General features: G+C 47.2%; 2 protein-coding genes across 5 annotated transcripts in view; one reads left to right on the forward strand and one right to left on the reverse strand.

The window, feature by feature from the left end:
* The first annotated feature begins 128 nt into the window (after positions 1-128).
* FAXDC2 (fatty acid hydroxylase domain containing 2) lies at positions 129-15,595 on the forward strand. 3 transcript variants are annotated; one of them, XM_066560397.1, is made up of 12 exons: positions 129-276; positions 1,874-1,923; positions 3,776-3,886; positions 6,491-6,555; positions 7,678-7,725; positions 10,001-10,092; positions 10,193-10,290; positions 11,005-11,126; positions 11,436-11,641; positions 12,508-12,613; positions 13,694-13,860; positions 14,789-15,595. In XM_066560397.1, exons 5-12 carry the CDS (start codon positions 7,678-7,680, stop codon positions 14,943-14,945), a joined length of 996 nt encoding a protein of 331 aa, XP_066416494.1. In that variant the 5' UTR covers positions 129-276; positions 1,874-1,923; positions 3,776-3,886; positions 6,491-6,555; the 3' UTR covers positions 14,946-15,595. The 3 variants fall into 3 exon arrangements, with proteins under 3 accessions (XP_066416494.1, XP_066416493.1, XP_066416492.1); XM_066560396.1 differs by lacking the exon at positions 1,874-1,923; XM_066560395.1 differs by lacking the exons at positions 129-276; positions 1,874-1,923; positions 3,776-3,886; positions 6,491-6,555; positions 7,678-7,725 and having other exon boundaries at positions 9,827-10,092.
* The window catches only part of LARP1 (La ribonucleoprotein 1, translational regulator), a 45,565-nt gene continuing 39,903 nt past the window's right edge, over positions 15,424-21,085 (reverse strand). For both annotated transcript variants that reach the window (XM_066560393.1, XM_066560394.1), the window contains exon 20: positions 15,424-20,942. In XM_066560393.1, coding sequence (XP_066416490.1) covers positions 20,721-20,942 — 222 coding nt within the window. In that variant the 3' untranslated portion in view covers positions 15,424-20,720. The remainder of the gene's footprint in view (positions 20,943-21,085) is intronic.

Consider the following 21,085-nt stretch of genomic DNA (forward strand, 5'->3'; position numbering starts at 1 on the left):
TCCCCCCCCCCTCGCAATCTAATGGGCTCGGCCGGGGTCCCCGTGCTGCAAATGGCGGGCGAGTCCAAACTCCGCGGGAGGAGGGGGGGGAGGGATGAGGGAGCTGGGTGTCTGCGCTCCTTGAGGGAAGCGTCGCCATAACACCCAGCGGGGCTGGGGTGGGCTTCCAGCATGGGGAGCCCCCAGCACCCCCATCCCTTGGGACACGGGCTGCGCCGGGCCCTGGCTGAGCGTCCCCGAAAGAAGCAGCGGCCGCCCCTCCCTCACCAAGGGGAGGTGAGGGGGTCCCCGGGTCGGGGTTGGGCCCGAGCCCCCCGGGGCTCCCAGGCCAGGGTGGGAACGGGGTGAGGGTTCGGGTTCCAAGGGCGATTTCCTAAAGCCCAGAGAGCAAACGCTGCTCTCCTGGCACGCCTTGCTCCTACGCTGTAGTGCCCATCAAGCTCATTAATGGAGCAAGATCTGCCTCTTCCTGCAGGGGCTTAGAAGTTATTTAAGTTCCTACTGCACCTGCCGACTTTTAGTCTGGCTTCTCCTGTTCCAGGAATGGAATTTAAGTTACGTTAGCAACAGAAGGTTGTAGCTGACTGGTAAAGCAGCTACGGCTTGTGTAACGCGGCTGCCAACACTTGCTGTGCGGCTGATGCTGATGGCAGATCGGCAATTCATTTGGAAGCTCGTCTACTAATTAAACTTAGATAGTATTTCCTTCATTTTAGACTGCCATCCTTCAGGATGGGGTTGCGTCTGTTGTAAAATATGTATCTGCCTCTATAAATATATATGTTCTGGTACTGGATTGTCTGCCCACCATATGGGAGTCTTTCCCTGAATCTCGGCTACTTGCCCGGCATTTTGATCAAAGTATCTGCAAAAGCAGATATTGGTATCTTTCACGTCAGACACCGTTCAGTGTCTCAGGTTTAATGTTCATGCCTCAGCAGAAATGTTGCCTTTAGAAAAGAAGAGGGTTTTTCAAGTGTTGCTGTGTTGAATGACCTAGCATCGTAGTACATTCCCTTTATTGAGCATTATTTTGATTCAGAGTTTATCTTCAGGGATGATAGAGAGTTACTGTTTTGCCTTAGCTCTGCAGTCTCTGGTGTTGTGCAATTTATGCAACATGCAATATGCTACACTGCCAGAAAGTAATCACCTTTCTTCCTGTGGTCAGTTGAGTCTGGGGTTTTGTACAAGGAAATCTGTGTTGTTACCAGATAAATTCAGCAGGCTGGATTACAGCACCCTGTAAATATAAGGTGAAATTTTTATTTCCCAAAAGAGTTCAGAGTCATTTTTCTTGCTCGTAAACCCAGTGCTTGAAGAGATGTTGAATCCAGGGGAAAAAGGAGGATGCATCTCCTCAGGCCACTGTAAATATCTGTGCCTTGGTACTGTAATAAAAATGTGTTGCAGGCAATAATCACCTGTGATAAATAACATTTGTAGCGTGTAAAAATTCCTCTGTAAAAAGAAAGCTGTTCAAGGATGTTTGTAAGCACCGGTGGGAAGAGCTGGAGACACATTTTGCTTGATGAGATCAGATTTTTTTTCAAAGATGACATGGCTAATAAAGATTCAGAATAGCTGGAACAGGCATGCTGCTCTTTAAAGAGTCCCATCATTTCTGTATTTGGAGGTTACCAAGGTTGCTTCCAGCTTCAGCACTCCAAAGGAAGTTTTGAAGAGTCCTCACATCTACACTGAGTGTAGAGCTGCATTATAAGGTGGAATAAAGGTATTTAACTCAATGTTTTCACTCTGGGCAGCTTGAGCTGCTTGTCCTGTTGTGCCTTTTCTTTAAAGCTTACTCACAGCACCACAAGAAAACTTGTGGGAATCTGAAAGGTGAATTCATCCTTCTGTTGTTGCACAGGTGCTCCCAAAGCAGCCACTGCAGTGCTAGGAGGTGGCACACACGCCCAGGTGAGAAATCTGGTTCAGAATGCAGGGAATTAGGCAGGGGGTGAGGTGTGCCAAGTTCAGATTCCTCTTCAGGAACTATCAGTATGGCCTTGTCCAGTCCCTGAAAGATAATTCATAGATTTTCCCCTGATGTTCCTCTCAAACAGTGAAACAACCAGTGACTACTACAAAAACTGTGGGGAGTGAACAAAGTTATATTATGAAGTGTCTGATCAAAAATCTTTTTTGCTCTGAAGAAATCAGACTTCTTGCATGGCTCAGCAAAGACTGCAGCAGCATTGGAGTGTCTGTGGTGGAGACACCAGCACAGGGCAGCCAGCAGGCAGAAGCAGCAGTTTGATCAGTGACAACCTGGGCTGGACACAAAATTGCAGCAGAAGATAAATGGCATTTACAACCCTATGACTAATGTGCTGAGCTGTCCCTATGGGTATGAATATTTCAGAGATCACCCATGCTGGAATTGAGCAGTGGTTCTAAAGGAACACTGAGGTTTGAAATTCACTCTTATCACCTACTATTGGCTGTTGGATGAACAGCCCTCCCCCTGCAAGCTCAAGTCAAAGATAGCTGAGGACATTATCCTTATGGCACCCTCTCTTGAGATGCTCATTTCCACTTCCTCCTCTGCACGTGAGTGAATAGTTTGAAGGAATCACATTCCTCCCCGTTGAGCCTGTTCTCTGTGATAAATGCCAATTAGTATCAACAGTTAAGAATTACAACTTCTGTCCCTACCAGGGAATAATTGGAATTAAGCAAGAGAAAGTGAGGATGGAAACACTAACAGTGCTCAACGCTGTTCACTCTTGCAGAGCTCTCTGCAGTTCCAGCTCTGCTGGCATGAGGTGTTACTGAGAAAGAGCATTTGTTGCTTCACCTGTGAAGGGCAAACAAGGCTAACTGTGAGGCAGAGGTGATATTCCCTGTTTTTCCTCCTGTGGGAGAATAAATCTGGAAAGTTATGATAGTAACACCCTCAGTTCCCAGAGCTTAGCTGGTAACAGGGCACTATTTATGGGCTAAGTAACAGATTGGGGCCACATTTGCATAAGAAAGATCGATGCTGCTGTAAATTGCATCTTGCTCTCTGCAATACCATAATTACACACTTTATGGTCTGTAAACATCATGTTTAAAGACAACTAAACCCAAGCACATGCTAACCTATGTGTGTCTTCACCTTACCCATGCAAGCAAAGCCTGTAACTGGTTGAGGGCACTGTGTAGCAACAGAGTTGGAGTAATTTTTAGACTTAGTACAACAACATGAAAACTGGACTGCTGTTTTTTTGCCAAATTCCACAGTAACCCTTATTGCTTTTAACAAATACACCTTGGACCCATTCAGTTGCACTGCAGTAGCTATTTTGTGCTCCAACCATGAGTTAGTGAATTATAAAAACTACTTATCTTTGGGGTGTTGGTGGCTTTTTTGTTCTCAGGTACAACAATGAAAAAACTTAGAGAGATGCAGAGATGTATTCCACGTGCTTAACTGAGTAACAGCATGCACATACACACGGGGAACACTGCCAGCACTAACAGTGACATGGCACTGGCTTCACATGACTTGTCTGGGAGGGGACAGGCAGCTCCTGCTTGGAAACACACCCCCAGTGCCCTTGCCTAAACCCTCATAAAGCTTTGACAGCAGTAATGAAAAGTGAGGAGTTGAACTCTGGGCTCTGAATAGACACAAAGGACCTCTCCTAGGCTACCATCAGCAGGTGGTGAGCAAAGAACAGGCAGCCAGAGTTCAAGGGTGCTTGAAAAGATATGATGGAGACTTTGAGGAAGTCATTAAAAGGCAATGTCGTGTCTGTGTGAAGTCCATTGTCATCTTTTCTAGGAAGAGGGTTTCCCTTAAAATTGTGCAGTGCTTGGTAGGACATCAAACACCACGACTGGTCCTGTGTCTGTCCACACAGAGGGGCTGATATGCAGCTGTTCAGGTGACCAGGTAAGTGCTCCTGTGTTCTTTGTTCTCTGTGTTCTGTACTTTCATGGATGGTCACAGCCTTTGCTCTCCCAGGAGCAGTTTTCCACTGTCTGTGCTGTATAAAGGTTGATTTCAGTGAGGTAAGAGCTACACCAGAGGCTTCTGGAGGAGGGCACAAGGAATCCCAGGGAGCTGGGCTGGGTGGGCAGCCAGTCCATCACAGCAGATGGAGCTGTTCTGAGCTGTGCCTGCCATGCAGGTCTGGCGGGTGGGAGAAGGATGCAGTGCAGGGAAAGGGCACCTGTGCTGCCTCAGCTTCAGGCTGCCTGGGCACCAGAAGTATAAGAGAACAGCAGGCATGAATAATAATTCACATGTTTAAAAAATGGGAAAAATACAGCAGGGGTTTTTTTCAGATTATATTGAGTATTTTAAAACATAACTTAGACAAAATAGCTTTTTTTCAGTACCAGAAGTGGAAAATTCAGTGAAAACAAGATCTGTGATTTAATGAACAGTTTTTGGGCAAATGAAGTTATACATTGAAATAATAATATAAAAATGTATTAGAATTCTTATTTGACTACTGTATGTTTCCCCTTTAGTATCAAGAGACTGATTGGAAAAGCAATTACTTTTACTCCAGGGTTGAGAATTTGCTTTGGATAAAATCTGGTGTTAACTAATTCGAAATAACTGGAAGGGAACTTTTGTTTTAGGCAGTACTAGTTCTAGCTGATATTTGGAAATAGCTGCAGGCAGCTGAGAGCTTCAGTGGTTGATTTGGGGCTGTAAAATATGCCAACATGAGAGCAGTGCCAAGCAGCTGAATGGCTTTTTTGTTTGCTGAAACAGCCATGGTTACATGAATGGTTTTTTAATGTATTTGGTGTATTCTGAATCAGGAGGGACATTATACAATAAAAAAAGAGGAGGTAATGAGATGTTGGGGAAAACCTACTCTATCCAAATTTTTCTGGGTTTAATGTAAATAATGTAGAATTTTATTCTGAAAAGTGGCTTAATAAAGGCAGTGTTCTGAGACAGAGGGTAAGCAGATGTGGCAGCTCTGCTTTGAACTGGAAATCTTTGCCCAAGCCAGCCTTCTGTCATAAACTGATTATGTTAAAAAGAGTACTAGAAATGTGATTGTAATTTTAACTCTTTCCTAAATGCACAGAATATTTGACTCAATCAAGTAATAGCTCCTTCTCCTAAAAACTCAAAGCAGAGTCACATTTTCTACAGTGCTCTGCCCTGGAGCTCTTCACATGCAAGGATGTCAGCAGGTTTGAGTCAGCACTGCTGGATGGAGGAACCTCTGGAGCAGCAGCCTTCCAGCTCAGTGAGGTTCCCCTTTCACATCTGCCTCTCCTAATCTAATGTTGTCTGCTCCAAAGTCATCAGAGCAGAATAATCTCTTTAACCACAGAAAACTATGGCCAGCACTATTTACTTTACTGTCCCAGCAGAATAATTGGATATTGCTCTTTTCAGCTCCCTACTGGGTGGTTGTAATGATAGAGATGTGCACAGCTAAGAGCAAATAATAAGAGTTATAACCAAAAAAATTCCAAGTGGAAAAAACTTACAGTGAAGGTTGTCAAATACTGGAACTGATTTGCCAGAGAAGCTGTGAAATCTCCCTCTGTGCAGGCACTCAACTGCTCAAAGCTCTGAACAACCTGTTAAGAAATCTGGAATGGAGCAAAGCCTCAAAGGAATGGATTATTCAAGCCTGACATATTTCAAGCTTTAGTAGTGTTTCCTTGGAGGCAGTGGGCACACCTGCCCTGAGAGGACCTGTGTGACAAGATGGGCATGTAGTGGATGTTAGGTAACATATGTGATTAGAAGGTCTTTAAAAAATTAAGATAAGATCAATTTAAATTTGGCCTGTAGCATGTTATTTATGCTCTTCTCTTCAGGCTAGCAGGTTAGTTTTGGTTGTTTCTTATGGGTATTCTTCATCAGATATATCAGAGTTCAGCTGTATTTATCAATAAAGATGTGGTTGGCAAACAATATATGAGAGGAAAAGAAAACCCCTCAGACTGGCTGTGGTAGCTCACAAAGTGCAGCAGTGAGGAGCTCTGTGCTGGGGAAGGACAGGAAGCCCCGGGACACTGCAGGTTCCCCAACACATTCTCATTTGAAGCAATAGCACCTTAGGGCACCTCTCATGCTACCTTTTTGGGCCAAGGGAGACAAAGTGAACTTGGATCTGGTTTCTTTTTAAGACTGCTACCAAAACTTAGCATTTCCCATAGGAGTACATCCAGCCCTAGTGTTGAAATACAGGGTTGGGAGTTGGCCTGAGGGTTTCAAGTTTCAAATCCCTTTTTGCCTTGTTTTTCTTTTTTCCTCCTCAGAACTGTCTAACATCAGTTTCCCCACTAAAGTGTGTGGTATGGTGGGCTGGCCTTGCTCTTTTGTGTCTGTGAGTAAGCAGGAAGGAGGTGTCTAATTTTACTGTCTCATGCCCTTTGACCTGCATACTAATATGTAATGTAACAGAGATGGGAACAGCTGTAAATAAACAGAGTTGTATTTGTAAGAACATACCCAGAAGGCTATAATTTCAAATCTAAACCTCCTGACTAATACAGGATTTCTTCTTGACAGTTTATTCATCCTTTCTGAAACACTGCAAGAAGAGTACTCCCAAGAGGCTTCCCTCCATCATCAAGGTAATAGAATATCATCTTCCTAATGAGTAATTTTCCAACTGTTTGTACCCTAGACAAGAATGTTTGAACCTTCTCTGTGCTTGCCTTTGTACTTTAGGTGACAGTTTGCCTGTGCTTGAATAGTCTGCTGAGTAGGAAAAGCAAAATGGATTAAGTTCTGCAATCCTCAGTAATCTGGCTGTCATGTTATTAAAAGTTTTGTGTTTGTTCTTAAAGGCCATGTGAAACCAAGAAAATATTAAGGAATGTTTTGTTAACTTTTGCTAATTTTTATATTTTATGGTAAGACTGCAAAAATATAAAAACAGCTGTGCAATAATCCCTAGGACAGCAAGAACATGGCCTGGAATACAGAACCCTTCATGGCCATGGCCAGCAGTGAAGTCCCAGCAGCTACTCAGACCTTGGGTTTGATTTATTTTTTAAATTTCTTTTAACAAAGCCATTAACAAATGGTCAAGCCAGAGCCAGATGCAGGGAGATTCATTATGAGATGGCCACGTGCCCATTTAGGACTTTAACTCCCTAAGTGACCATAGCAGGCCTTGAAGCAAAGATTATTTTCTTACTCATCATGTTCTTAACCTGTAACTCAGAGTTTGATTGAAGGCTGTGGGGCTCTATTGTGTTAACTCTCTGTGGCCCAAACTCACTTTGTTTTCCTCCCTGTTTGTTTAATTGCATGTTGTCATTATGGAAGAACATGTGTCCCACATTATCATTTCCTTACAGCCTGGGAAGGGCTGAAGTAGCTGCTGGGTGCTGCAGTGGATTCCCAGGCCAGATCAAGGGTGGAAGTCTGAGCACAACACACCAGTGACACAATCAAAAGCTTTGGTTTTGGCTGTTCTCCCATTTTTCCTTGTTATCCTTGCATCCCTGTTAATCTTCTGGGACATTACTAACTCCTCAAGAAATAAGGTTCTTTTTCTTGTCAAGAACTCAGCTTTGCTCCATGGCCAACACACAAAGGATGGAGCGGGGCAGGACATGGCACAGAGTAAATATTTTACACTTTTAGCACTAAACTGCAAGTGGAGATGATTTGCTGTAGTCTGGATCATATTCTGCCACTCTCCAGCTGGCCAAAGTTCATTTACTTGGATTATTTTTTTATTTCAGATGGAAACTGACTCTGGATATTCCTCCACAGCTGAGCTGCAGAAGCAGGTAAAGGCTCCAGCTCAGTTTTAAGGAAGCTCGTGCAGGTGCTTTGGAAGGCTGAATGTGTTGAATCACCTTCAAGAGAAGTGACAGACACATCCTCATTCCGAACATTTTTGCATAATTAGGAGCTCATCTCTTATCACTAAAGCAACACTTCCCCAGCATTTTTTCCCGTCCAGTGGACTGCAGCTACAGCAGCAAGTGGGGAAGGAGCTGTTGTCTATGCTTGGGTGGCAAGAGCCCACCACAGTCCCCCAAAACCAGAAGCTGTGCCACCTCACTGGGCCTGGTCCTGCTAAACTCTTATGGCCAGCTGATGTGCCCCAGTCTCTTTACCTTGCCAGCAGCAACCCTGTTCTGCTCTTTGCCAACTTCTACAAGCACTTTAAGAGCAAGAACTCAAGCAATCCATGAATTAGTTTGGAAACTACTGTGCTGTAGCTGTTGGCATGAGGAGAAACAGGGTATTAAGCACTTGGACTTGATGAACAAGATTTGTTTTCTATGTAAACTTCTCTACTTCTACATCTCATATAATTATAGTGTGTGGGATTCATGTAATCACTTCATCATATGCTATAAAAACACAGCCTTAAAACAAGAGAGTTTCTAGCCAAAGGGCTGTTAAAATAGCTGAAGTGCTGAACTTCAGCTCCTCTCTGTCCTGTCTCAAAGCAGGACATGCACAGTGTCTGTGAGTATTAGGAGTTAAAAAGGTTTGAAACTCTTGAGCTAAGGGATGTTAAAGCAAGTGAATCTTTATTTGGGCTAATTGGAAACTCTGACACTTGTAAGACAGAAGTTTTGTTTGCTATGCTCTTCATCCCAGGAGAAAAAGGATTTATAGGATTTTTTAACAGATTAATGTTAAAAAGCTCAAAGCTTTCTATAACTTCTCTAACCTTTTTTTTTCTAAAGAATATGTAAGTGATGGTCCAGGGTCTAAAGATTAAGAAAGTCTTACATCAGCATACATGGGGCATAACATGGATGCAACTGGAATTATGAAAGTGCTGAGAGAGCAGATCTGTGGTCCAGGGTCCAGCAGGCACCATCTGATGCTGGAGCAGAGGCTTTTGCCAGCCTGGCATTTGCACTTCAGTACCCCCAGTGATAACAGTGGCAGCTGATTGCACTGCTGTCATATCAACCCATAGGGTTCACAAATATCAAACTGTAGGGCAAGAGTCCTGTCAGTTCCTTCCTCCCTGTCTGCTTTTTCAATTTAAAAGAAAAAAGGAGGTGATAGGAGGAAAGGGTTGCTTGTTTGTTTTAGTAGTGAATGTTTCAGTGCTAAAGCAAAGCTCTGTCCTGGGACAAATAAATATTGCTTATAAGTCCTGGGCCACCTTTAATGTTCTGTAGCTGTTACAGAATCTAAAAGCCATGTAAAGAGGATTCCTTTATATTGCATTACCCTAAACCACCTGCATTTGGCATTTCTGAGAGCTGCCTCTCTTGTTTGTCCTCTCTGACAGGAGGTGAGCAGGACTGCAGCTATGAATCACACTGTGTTCACTCCAGTCTGTTTGTACAACACAACACCACAGTTAAAAAACAGGAAGGACAGAGGAATGAAGAAGCCAATAGCTGGTTATTACACTATTGCATTGATTTAAAAAAAAAAATTACATTGCAGATAGATATAATTCATATTCATTCTTGAAAACCGAATTAATTGCACTCCAGAACCAGTTCCAACTTGGACTAATCTAAAAGACAGATTGTTAATTATAAATTTGTTGCATATAAACAACTTTGTTTCTAATATTTAAATATTCAGATATATTGACTACTGCTTTTTGAATATACTTATTCCTGTTAACCGGGTCATCTGAGCACAGCAGTTCTTGACTGCTGTGGGGAGAAAACACTGCATCCTTGGAGGGAGAAAATACTGAGGGAGGGAGGTGCTGGGATGGAGCACCATTCCTTATTGCTGGTGTCCCTTTCCCATGCTCTGAGTTATCCAGAAGCCTCTGGAGCTATAGCCCTCCAGGTACTGAGCAGTATGCCAAATAAAGAGGGATAAAAATCAGTGGTCCTTTCTCTCCCTTTGGTTATTCCAAAGAAATTCCACATCAGTCATGCACCAGATCTCTGTAAGCATGACAGATGGATGATTATATACAATATCCCACAACAGCTTTGTTATTGTGTTCTTCAGAGTGTGTGTGAAGCTAAACAGGCCGTCACAGGACTGCCTTCATCATTTCAAATACCAAAAATGCCAGGGCAGGACACAGCAGCACGTGCTCACTCCTGTTGCTTCTCACAGGGAAAGAAGCTCTCGGATGCCTTGAGGATCAGTGCCTATGTCTTCAGTACAGGCCTGCTCATGTTCACTGCCCTGGTGAACACTGCTTCCTGGTAAGAATGTTCAAACAAAGCAGCTTGAGGAGAAACTGTTCTGTGGAAAGGGGGGAAAGCGGATGAATAGATGGGCAACCAAGCGCTGTTATTCCCACAGGTTTATGCAGAATATAACTTTAGGCAATTTCTGGCAAACAGCGTGGTTGGAGTTCTACGACCATGTGGAGGGAGATGAGTGGACAATCTTCCTCGTTGGTGAGTTGTAACAATGCTTCTCACGAGAAATCATCCATGTATTACATATAAAAGGGAGACATGGACAAGCTTCCCAAACTCACTAATCCTCCACTGACAAGCACTGGCTTGGAAGGTACCCACAGGTGATGTGGTGCAGCTGTTCTGCTTTTGGGTGGGGTCACAATCAGGGTCCTGTACAGATTAAAAATCTGATCTTTTTGCTGCTACTGAAGTGGCTTCCCTGTGAAGACACTTTGCTCCTGTAAGAACTGAATAACTCAGTAGAACTAATTACTAAAAATGTAAGTAAATTGAGTGAATTCTACTCTTGCTGTAGTACTTACAAAACTCTTTTCTGTGATTAGCAGCTGGTGAACAGAACTGGTAGGGACATTGCAAGGTTCTAGAGATCAAGTCAACCTCACCCTACTTGGATTTAAAAGCAACAGAGGCCTCCCAGCCACCTAGAAAAGCCTTTTCTTAGCTTCAGTTATGTCAGGTTTCAGCCTCTGAGATACTTATCTGCTCTAACCTCCTTCCCATTCTTTGATCTTACCTGGATGTCAGAATTTACCAATATTCTATTTTAAAGCATCTTTGGGCAGGGGACACACCCTTGGCACATCTGGGTCCCAGCAAGGCCCTCTGGGTGCTGTGCCAGTGTATTTTGTTTCTGATTTAGCCATAGTTCCCAATTCATTCACACATCTCTGCCCTTTCCTCATGCCACAGGGGCTGCATTGGTGCCTGCACTTGCTTTCTGGGGCTTCAATGGAATCCTTCTGGTGGCTGATATAACAGGAAAGCCAACTTTCATTACTCGCTATCGCATTCAGCTGGGCAAGAATGATCCTGTAAGTACTTCTCACTCTGCCTTTCCTGCTGGCTAAACACTTCCTGCACTCTCTTAGGCCAGGAATGGGGAGAAGAACCTGTTATGCTTTTCTCTTGCAACCAGGTAGGATTCCAGGGGGATCAAGTCAAGTCTTGTGTACCCACTGTAGGGAGGAAGGCAGATCCTGTTGTGAGGCTGCTGATTAGATCTGCATTGACTGCTTGTTAAAGAGCTGATCCCAAAACTAACTGCCTTAAAGCTTTTCATCCTTCCAACTAAAAATGCATTGCTTCTTTCTTAGTCTGAAGTCCTGACTTCTCTTTTGCAGGTGGACAGAAAGAAATTGTGGAAAGCCATCTACACAGCGCTGGGTAATCAGCTTTTTGTCTCCTTTCCCATGCTTGTGCCCATGTTCTACATCATGAAATGGTGGGAAAACACCTTCAGCAAGGAATTACCAACCTTCCAATGGTTTCTTGTGGAGCTAAGCATTTTTACTGTAGTAGAGGAAATTCTCTTCTATTATACACACAGGTGAGCTGAGCACAGGAACAGGTGCTTGATTTTCCTCCGTGCCTTTAAGTTTATACTCATACCCTACAACAGCAATAATCCTCATCCCTCTGTTCCACTGATCTTGTATTTATATAGGAAATATACCCTCACAACATGAGGCCTTGGTGCAGCCAGTAAACAAAAATGGGTAGAATTTTAAAGGTGGAACAGCTTAAAAGCTAAGAGAGAAACAGAACAGGCAGTTTTTCACGAAGCATTCTTTGAAAAGAACAAGACTGACTATCCTGAAAGATAAAAATCTCAAGGGTCAGTGACTGATCTCTGTTCCCTTGCACAGCACCCACAAATCAGGGCCTGACTTCCAACACTGCAGGATTTCCAAACAATGATGCCTACATTTGAGGACAGAACTAAAGGAAGGAAGACAAAAGAAGCAAAAGCAAGCACAGTACTCTCAGAAATCTGTGGGTTTCCCTTTAGGACAAATGCACCCATAAAATGTAAATGCATTTTTTTACCAAGGACCCATGGAACTGAAAATTCTGATTCTTTGACAGTTGCCAGTAGAAAAAGTCAAAACAGTGAAAGCATAAAGTGAGTCTTCCCCCAATAGTTCTCCTAGATTTGAGTAAATAAGTAATTCAGGGACTTTGATTTATGGGATTTATCTGGCCTGAGTTTATCATAAGCCAGCAGACACATTAATTGAATAAGGGCTCAATACAAAGAGAGCAAAGGAAGCAAGGAATCCTACACTCTTATTGCCAGCTGCTCTGAAATCTTTATGTTAGAGGAGACGCAAGCGAGTCTCCTGCAGAAATTCTGTGTTCTGTTACTCCTTTTTTGCAGAGCTCAAAACCTGCCTTTCTGTTTACTCTGCCTAGGCTTGTTCACCACCCAGTGCTGTATAAGCACATTCACAAGAAGCACCACGAGTGGACAGCCCCCATCGGCGTGGTCTCCATTTATGCTCACCCTATAGAGCACATAGTAAGTGGATTCTCCCATGGTCACCCTCCAGGTGCTGTGGGCAGTGTGATTCCCATGGCATCAGGTGCAGTGGTAAGAGAAGAGAAGAGAATTTGCCCTTAGAGGCTTCTTCCCTAGGAAGAGGAAGCTCAGCTGCCCTGCCAAGAAGCTTGGCTCTAGGAGGGTTGCAGTAATTGTTTATACTGGACTCCAGCAGCTTTCAGAGCACAGATCCAAGGGCCTCCAGTAGATAAGGAACTGACTGGACAGGGCTTCCCATGAGCCCCAAGAGGACTGGGAGCACAGACAGTGCTTTCACCACGAGATATGACAGCCTGAATGATGGTGTGGACTTGGAAATCTGTCAGGATTTTTGTGGTGGTTGCTGGCATCAGTGTTTGCACGGAGTGTATCCCAACACCCTTGCAGCTGAGACTTCTCAGGAAAACACATCCCACCTTCAAATATTCCACTTAAAAATTCAATCTCCTGTTACAAATAGTCCTGGGCTGCTCTGAGTGTCTCCCCAGCTGACAGTCTTTGGACAGCATAACGATTGAGGAGTCCAGCTGAGCTGTGCTGGTGCATGCAGCTGGGTCTGGGCAGCCAGAGGCATTTGTGCCACTGGCAGAACACAGTGAAGAGCTACAGCAGGGCTTGTCACATTGCTGTGTGTGTCTGCAGGCCATGCCCTTTCACAGTGAGGTTTCCCAAGGGCAGATTCAGCATTATTCCAAGGTGAAGCTGAAATTCACACCTCAGACTCCAGGGTGATTTACTGGGATCATGCTGTACTCACCCAGGCTTTGGAGTCATGTCTAACTTCTACTGCAGGCTTATGGAGTTTGGGCTATGACAATGCTTTGCAGTAGTAGAACTCTCTTATCTCTATTATTACTTTTATTAAATAATACTATTATCTCTATTATTCCTTCTTGGATGATAATGTAACTTTACTAAGGTGTTCGCAGAGAGATCTTCCCCTTACACTGTTTGCACAAAACAAACCAGTGTGATGGATCACCAGGTGACAATTCAGCTCCTAGAGGAGAGTCTGCTTGTAGTGGACCCATTAATGAGGTACTTTCTTCTCATTTCCAGGTCTCCAACACTCTGCCTGTCATGACTGGCCCGATGATCATGGGATCTCACATTGTTTCAATCTCAGCATGGTTCTCCATAGCTCTTGTAACAACAAGCATTTCTCACTGTGGCTACCACCTGCCCCTCCTGCCATCTCCAGAGTTCCACGACTTCCACCACCTCAAGTATGTCTGGGCACTGCTCAGCTTTCCATTCTCCTGCCACTCCACTGGCAGGGAAAGCTCCTTTCTGAGGGTCAAGTGGGTTTGCCTGACTCATGCTCCAGCAGAGCAGCTCTCCAGTTCACCTGAGAGCAGGCTGAGTGCTGCCAGTCCTTAGAGCAGTTAAACTGGGACTTCAAGGCATTCCAGCCCTGTTAAGGACAGTTCCCTGCAAGGTTCTTACTAGAAGTTCAGAATACACTTCATGTCATCTAAGCACAGAGCCAGGGCAAGTCACACAGGTAAAATAAGCGAACCTGCCTGTCTGTCCCTCTCCCATACCCTGGGATCAGTAACACTGATCAGATTACACTTTGCCCAGACAATCACCATTAACCCTTCCTGACAGAGATTCTCAGCCTCCTGTGCTGGACAGAGAGCAGTTGCAGCAGACTGTTCAAGGATACATACCTGAGCAGTGGAGACACATTCCCATCTCCCAGTGTGCCCTACATTGAGACATGCTGCCCAGAAATGTCTGTCCTGCTGCAGAACCAGCCCAGGGGACAGTTCTGTCACCATATGCCGGGACAGGGATTGCTGCAGAGCTGAGACACTCTGGGTGAACAGCTGTGCCAGCTGGAGCACATCTGCCCCATAGCCCAGGACAGGCAGGTCTTGAGAGCACATGGGGCACAGTGACATGGGTGTCCAGTGCTCCCACAGCTCTGAGCTGCCCAGGAGAAGCAGCTGCTGCTCAGTGCCACCATTTCTGGGCAATGATGGCACCAGAGAGATGCTGCACAAGGTTCACCCAGGCTTTGACAGAGCTGCCAGGGAGACTGGTGCAGAAATCCCATGGTCAGATTATCAGGGCTCAGAAAGGAGTGGAGAGAAAGGGCAAAGTAACCTCAGCAACTTCCAGTGATGTTTATCTGTGTTTGGTTCTCAGGTTCAACCAGTGCTACGGAGTGCTGGGAGTGCTGGATTTTCTGCATGGCACGGACAAAATGTTCAGACAGACCAAAGCCTTTGAGAGACACAAGGTCCTGCTCAGCCTCACACCACTCTCTGAAAGCATCCCAGAGCCACCCAAGAAAGAGGAGTGAACCAGCCCAGCAGCTCTTGGCCAGCCTGGTGATGGAGCAGAGTGAGAGACAATGATTTATGCCAAATAGTATTTTAATCAGGAAACAAATTCTTGTCCACACATAACAGATCATGAAGCTGAAGTTAAATATGCTGCTTGGAAACGACTGCACTTTTGCTGACATTGTTTTCTATATAAGACACGTATAAAAAAACCTGCTTTAGAAATCTGTTTTTAAATTTTAATTGTTTATCTGTTACTTGCACTGTCCCTTGGTTCCAGCTGCCTGTGTATGAGCCAGCTGTGTTCTGGGCCACATGGCTCAGGGTTGCCATTGGTCATTGGCCCACTGTCCCACAGCCCTACCTATGGAAACAAAGCCACTTCTCCTGCTCCTCTCCAGTCCCCACAACTGCACCAGGATGAACCCAGCCCAGTTACCTGGCCACAGTTCCCTGGGGAGGGCAAGTCAGCAGAACAGAAAACCCAGGCACCACTGTCTTTTGAGCTTTTTATTTTTATACATTTTTTTGTATTAAAAAGGAAAAAGCATAATTACCACAAATTACAAAGGACTAAAGCATTACTAGAATAATGAATCACATCAGCCTAGAAAGCAGATACTCTGAATAATATTAATGTTATAATACAAGCTCTCATTCAAGTATTTTACATTTTTCTCTGTTCCTTTTATACGTGATGATGATCCTAGCACATGGGTCAAAGATTATGTACTATCGACAGAGATGGATCATGTACAGCAGGCCGTATTAACAAGATTTTCCTCCCAGGTGATACATGGTCTGTGATGAGTCATTTTAAGTTTGTCTCTACTATAAATGCAGCTGAAGAAGGTTGCACACACTCTCTAGTTTTGGGAAACAGAAGGCTGAGGTTGGACACACAGGGTTTGAGAAGGGCCAGCACATGGAACCATCATCCCTTTAGCTCCAGGCGAACGAGCAGAAGGCTGCACTCGCTGGGATGCAGCTCAGTGGGTGCCTCTGAGCCACACATCCCAAGGTTTCCAAGCCCAGTGGGACCAGGACAGGCTGGGGGGGGAAGACAGGGAGCAGGGCTGCACCAGGGAGGCTTGAGGGACCCAGTGGTGCCAAGCACCCCCTCCCAGGAGGGGCACCACTGGCACAAGCCACCCTGGCACAGGGCTGACACCTGGGGAGAGAGCAGGAGGGCAGCGTGGGGAGCTGGAGGGAGCCCAGCTGGCACCCAGGGCACCCCCTGCTCCTCTGGAGCTTCCCACCAAGGGGATGTGCTTGTCACAGATACATCGGTCCTATGTTCAAGTGTCTGCAGAAAGTGAAACTGTAAACTACTCCTGGAAATGCTGCCCTCCAGCCACCCACTTCCACACCACCGAGATGAACGTTTGCTTAGAAAAAGGAAAGAAAACTATTTCATCTGTTACCTGTATTGGAATCTTTAAAAAAAGTCAGTGAGGCATTTAACATTAAGTGTAACAACCCTCTCAGGAAGAGCCCAGCATCCATTCCAAACAGTGACAAGTGACATAACCAGCCTCAGAGACAGGAGACAATAAGCATTGCAAACACAGCTTGCTACATTTACAGTTTTCCTTTTTTTTTTTTTTGTTTTGTTTTTTTTGTGGTTTTTTTTCCTTTTGATAAAATAACTGGGAAGGCATTAACAGCTAGAAGGCCCCCTCTGCACTGCCACGTGGAACGTGGCAGGACACTGAGGTTAAACACATCACTTTGTTACAGTACAACAATCAGTCCCCAGCAGGTGCCAAAACTCAGGGACCCCACCGGCTACAGTGAGAAGGTGCCATCAGAGGTGCCAGGGGGGCAGCAGAAGAGATGGACAGGCAAAACCAGAGCAGCAGCATCATTACTTTTTAATTTTTTTCCCAAATGAGCACGGCAAAGCAACAAAGCCTCCTCAAAAACACACCTTCCACCTTCCCTCTGACCCCACACCACAGCTCTGTACCTGTTGCAGCCACCTGCATTCAGACAAGTTAACCTCGGCAAGGAGGAACTCCTGAGAAGAGGGGCAGGATGAGGAAGGCTCCCCTGACTCAGCCTCCCTCAGCCTTTCCAAAAGCAGCTGGGGCTCCCCCCAGGCTCTGCCAGTGGCTGGACACCAGCACCATGCAGCTCCATCAGCACTCACAGGAGCACGTGTGCAACCACTCAGTCCTCTAAAATTCAAAAAAGCACAACACATGGTGGAGGTGAGGCATTCAAACTAAAAGCAAGGCCTAACTCCCTCCTCTGCAGAAGGGCAAGAGCTTCCTCAAATGCAAACCCCCTCTGGACAGCTGTCCCTTTACCCAGTGGGGACATGAGCCTGGCTGTGGCCACTCGTGACCCAGCTGGGCACAGACCACACACACCCGGGGAGCTCCCTGCCCTCTGCCAGCCCCCACCATGGCACAGAGCAGGAGGGAACAGTTCTGTGCCCCCTTCCCTGCAGGAACACAGGGCTGAGCCAGCAGCAGCTGCCTCAGGCTGTCACATCCATCTTTGCTCTGTCCTGCCCACTGCTGTCCCATGACAGCAAAACAAGGCACGCGGTCCACAAACCTGGAGGGCACTGGGACCACTGGGATTGCTCTTCTGACCCACCTTCCCCTGGGTGCACACACCAGTGTGACAAACCACTGACTTGGCAGAGGAGGAAGGGAAAACACTTCCATGCCAAGACTAGATCCTCAGAATCAGAAATCTAAAATTACTTAAAATCAAAATTTTGGGAAATTCTCTGGGAAATGTCCTACCTCTTCTACAACCCAAGCAATTCCACAGTCTGCTCTACAAGCAACAACTCCATAGCAGCAGCTCATCCCTCCCCATTTCCTATGAATTTGTTGCTGAAATGCAGACAGTTGGCTTCAAGAGAGCCACGCACACACGCCAATGAAAGGAGCACAGACACAGCAGCAAGGATCACCCGTGGCACATCCAGACCTGCCTCCACTTGCAAACAACCAGCAACACATCTACAATGTCCCTGATCGACTCTCCAGCCTCCTCCTCAAAAATCTGGGACAAACCACCTATAAATGGAACCTCAGAGATCTGACTCCAGCTCACAAGAGGGGAAATGCAGAGATAACAGTCACGGCCACAGCACTGTACAAGTGTTACTTTTGCCCATCTTGCCCAGTTCCCACCCCACAACCCCAGAGCACTGCTGCCATAACCGAGATGCACGGCCTTGGATGGGCTGGCCAGCTGCACTCAGGCCTGGGAGTGCTACCAGCTGCAGGGTGACATGGCAGGGCTGAACAGACCAGGGCAGGATCACAGCACCAGGGAACAGCCAAGCAGCAGCTCCCCAGCCTCTCAAACCCAGCTGTGCTTTCAATCCTAGCAGCAGTTTGTAAAGCCACTCCAGTCAGACCAGCCCACCTGCCCCCACAGGCAGGATCCTGGAGGCAGGGTCAGTTTGGGAAGGGATGGCCTCAGCCAGGGCCCCACAGCCCTGATGGACAGCCTGGCTGTGCTCCCCCCTTGCTCCCGCTCTCAGCTCCTGGCTGCTCCCACCCACCCACTGCAGCCACAAAGGGACAGCCCTGGAGAGATGATGACTGCTCCCAGCTGAGAGACACAGCTCTGGATCTACTGGATCCCTTGGGAAAACTGCTCAGTACCAGCTTGTGACTTTGCAGAAAGGGCAACACACTGAGCTGCACCCTTGGAGTGGTGCATCCACACTGCACACAGGAGCACAGCTCTGGAGCACAGGGATGGAGCCTGAGCCACAGCCAAGCCTGGTATCCCAGGGACCCAACAGAAGGAGCAGGGTGGCAGCAAGGCAAGCAGATCTGGCTGGAAAGGGACACAACTTTCCAGTGCTACCCCTGGAGCATCTCCAGAGATAGCACTGGACATCTCTGAGATCTCACACCTGACACACGCCCCTCACAAAGGATCCAGCTCACAGCCAGAGTCCACCTGGTGCTGGGTAAGGATGAATCAAGTAAATGCCACAGCAGCTCTGCAGTCACTCCCTGCCTCAGCTGAGTAAGGAGCTACACGGTGTCATCTCAGCCCTTGGAAAAGCACAGGGGCTGTGCCCTGAGTGGGAGACTCCACGCAGGCGCTGCCACAACACAACACACAAGGAAACCCAGGCAAGAGCTCTCCTGTGCCAGGCAGGTCCCTGCTCACCCCTGCACAAATCCCACCAGCAGCCCTGAGCCAGTGGCTGCTGTGGGACAGCATTCCCAGGGCTGCCCCACTCCCTGTCAGGCACAGCAGAAGCAGCCCTCGCTCACAGCCAGGAGCAGTGCCCCCAGCTGCTGGGACAAGCTCCCTGCTCACCCCCAGCCACGCTGGAAGCACAGACAGGAGCAGAGGCACCTCCTGCCCAGGGAGGGCTGGGGGTGTGAGCAAGGCCATGACAGAACAGTCGCTGTGGTGGGAACAAGGCTGCCACGGCCCCGACACAGAGGAGCAGAGTCCTGGATGTGACTGCCCTCAGCCCCTGCCCCAGGAGCCTCAGGCCTGGCAGGGAGGCTCCATGGCAGGGGAGGCCTCCGAGCGAGCTGCGGGGTCAGAGGAAAGGCCGCAGGGAAGATCAGCTCGGCAGCAATGCCGGGAGGAGTCTCTGGGCCTGGGGGAGCCAAGAGCCCAGCGCACCCCAGGGTGCAGGAAGCCAACAAGCCTCCCCGGTCCAGCTCCACCATAAGGCAACTTTTTTTTGTGTGTTTTTGGGGTTTTTTTGTTTGTTTTTTTTTTCTTTTTTTTTCTTCAGTAATATTTCCAAGGAAGAAAGCAAAGGGAGATGTGTCTTTTTTTTTAAAGAGTTTTTCTGTTGTTGTTTTAGAGGGGTTTGTGGGTCGGTTGTTTTTTTTTTTTATGTCATTTTTTTCCAAGGGAAAAGGAAGAGAAAAGCTCCTTCAGCAAAGTCCTGTCTTTGCAAGCGATGGGCATTCCTGGGGCAGCGGGTGCACCGTCCACACAGGCTCGAGTCCAGGTGCCTGCCAGCCTCCCAACCAGCCATCCTCGCAGGAAGGAGTCACAACGAGCCTATCCTCGGCAAAGGTCCTTTGGTTGACTTCCAAATTGTCCGTGACAGAAGGGAGAGGTGGACAGAGGGAGAGCCAGACCCTCGGGAAGATGAAGACGCTGGGGAGAAGGGAGCAGGAGAACGAGGAGGGCGATGCTCCTGGGCGGAGGCGGCGTTGGAGAGGCCCCGGCGCACGGGGAAGGAACGGGAGGCGCCAGCCGGGTCATGGAGGTCAGAGGCTCCGCAGCAGCATCGGCACACGCTGTGGCTTCGGTCCCCCACTGGGGGGAAACCTCGCTCCTCCGAGCTTCCTGAGCGGCTGCCCCGCCATCCATCCCAGGGGGACACACAGGGGACTCGTTGGGGCCACACAGAGCAGACTTGTTTTGGTAAATCCAGACGAACTTCTAGCAATAATTTAAAACTTGATATATATATATAATAATAAAAAAATCTCCCCTTTCCAACCCAGCCAGAACACATTTTTTTTTTTTTGAAGAGACACTAAGACATGAGTGTGTGCACAGGAGGAGAGAGAAGGGAAAAAGGTTGGGTCTGCTGGGAGCGGGTCTGGCTCTGGTCAGGGTAGTAATAGCAAAATGGTGTTTTGGATGCAGATCGTCTTTGCTTTCCAGCCACAAGAGAAGAAAATCGTGTGCGTTGAAGTTTCTCCCAAGCAGCCTACTCCTGGGAACCCACCTTCCAGCTCCCTTCCTGTCCCACCCCCTCATGTCTGCCCTTCTCCGAGCCATTCCCCACCACCCCACCCTACCCCCGGCAGGAAGCTGCAGCCTCTCTACTTCCCTACTGTCTGCGACTCTGCAGCTGATGGGGCAGGGGATTGCTGGCTCAGGTTTTTGGCATCCTCTTGTGCAGGCTGGCTGGGTGAGGCGTGGGCTTGGCTGGATGGGCACTGGCTGACCGTTTTGCTGGAAGACTGGGATGGGTAGCGCTTCCTGCCATCTCCCCCTGACGTCGTAGGGTATCTCTTGTGTCCACCTTCCTCCCCCATGGGTGGCTGCAAGAGAAGCACCCCAGTATCAGCACAGCCTCCTCCAAATGCAGATCCTGATGCCTTCCTTTGGATCAGGAAACAGCCTTCCTGCAAGCCTCCAATTGCAGCTTCTCTCTCTCCCCGGCCCACACACATTCACCCCAAGC

This window comes from Molothrus aeneus, chromosome 15 (genome assembly GCF_037042795.1).
Source record: "Molothrus aeneus isolate 106 chromosome 15, BPBGC_Maene_1.0, whole genome shotgun sequence".
Taxonomy (NCBI): Eukaryota; Metazoa; Chordata; class Aves; order Passeriformes; family Icteridae; genus Molothrus; species Molothrus aeneus.

Bases quoted from the DNA above. Each gene is read 5' to 3' on its own strand.
- FAXDC2 (XM_066560395.1), top strand. From the start codon at position 9,842: ATGATTATATACAATATCCCACAACAGCTTTGTTATTGTGTTCTTCAG. The intron at 11,127-11,435 runs GTAAGTACTTCT...TCTCTTTTGCAG, and splicing joins AGCTGGGCAAGAATGATCCT to GTGGACAGAAAGAAATTGTG. The intron at 12,614-13,693 runs GTAAGTGGATTC...TCTCATTTCCAG, and splicing joins CTCACCCTATAGAGCACATA to GTCTCCAACACTCTGCCTGT.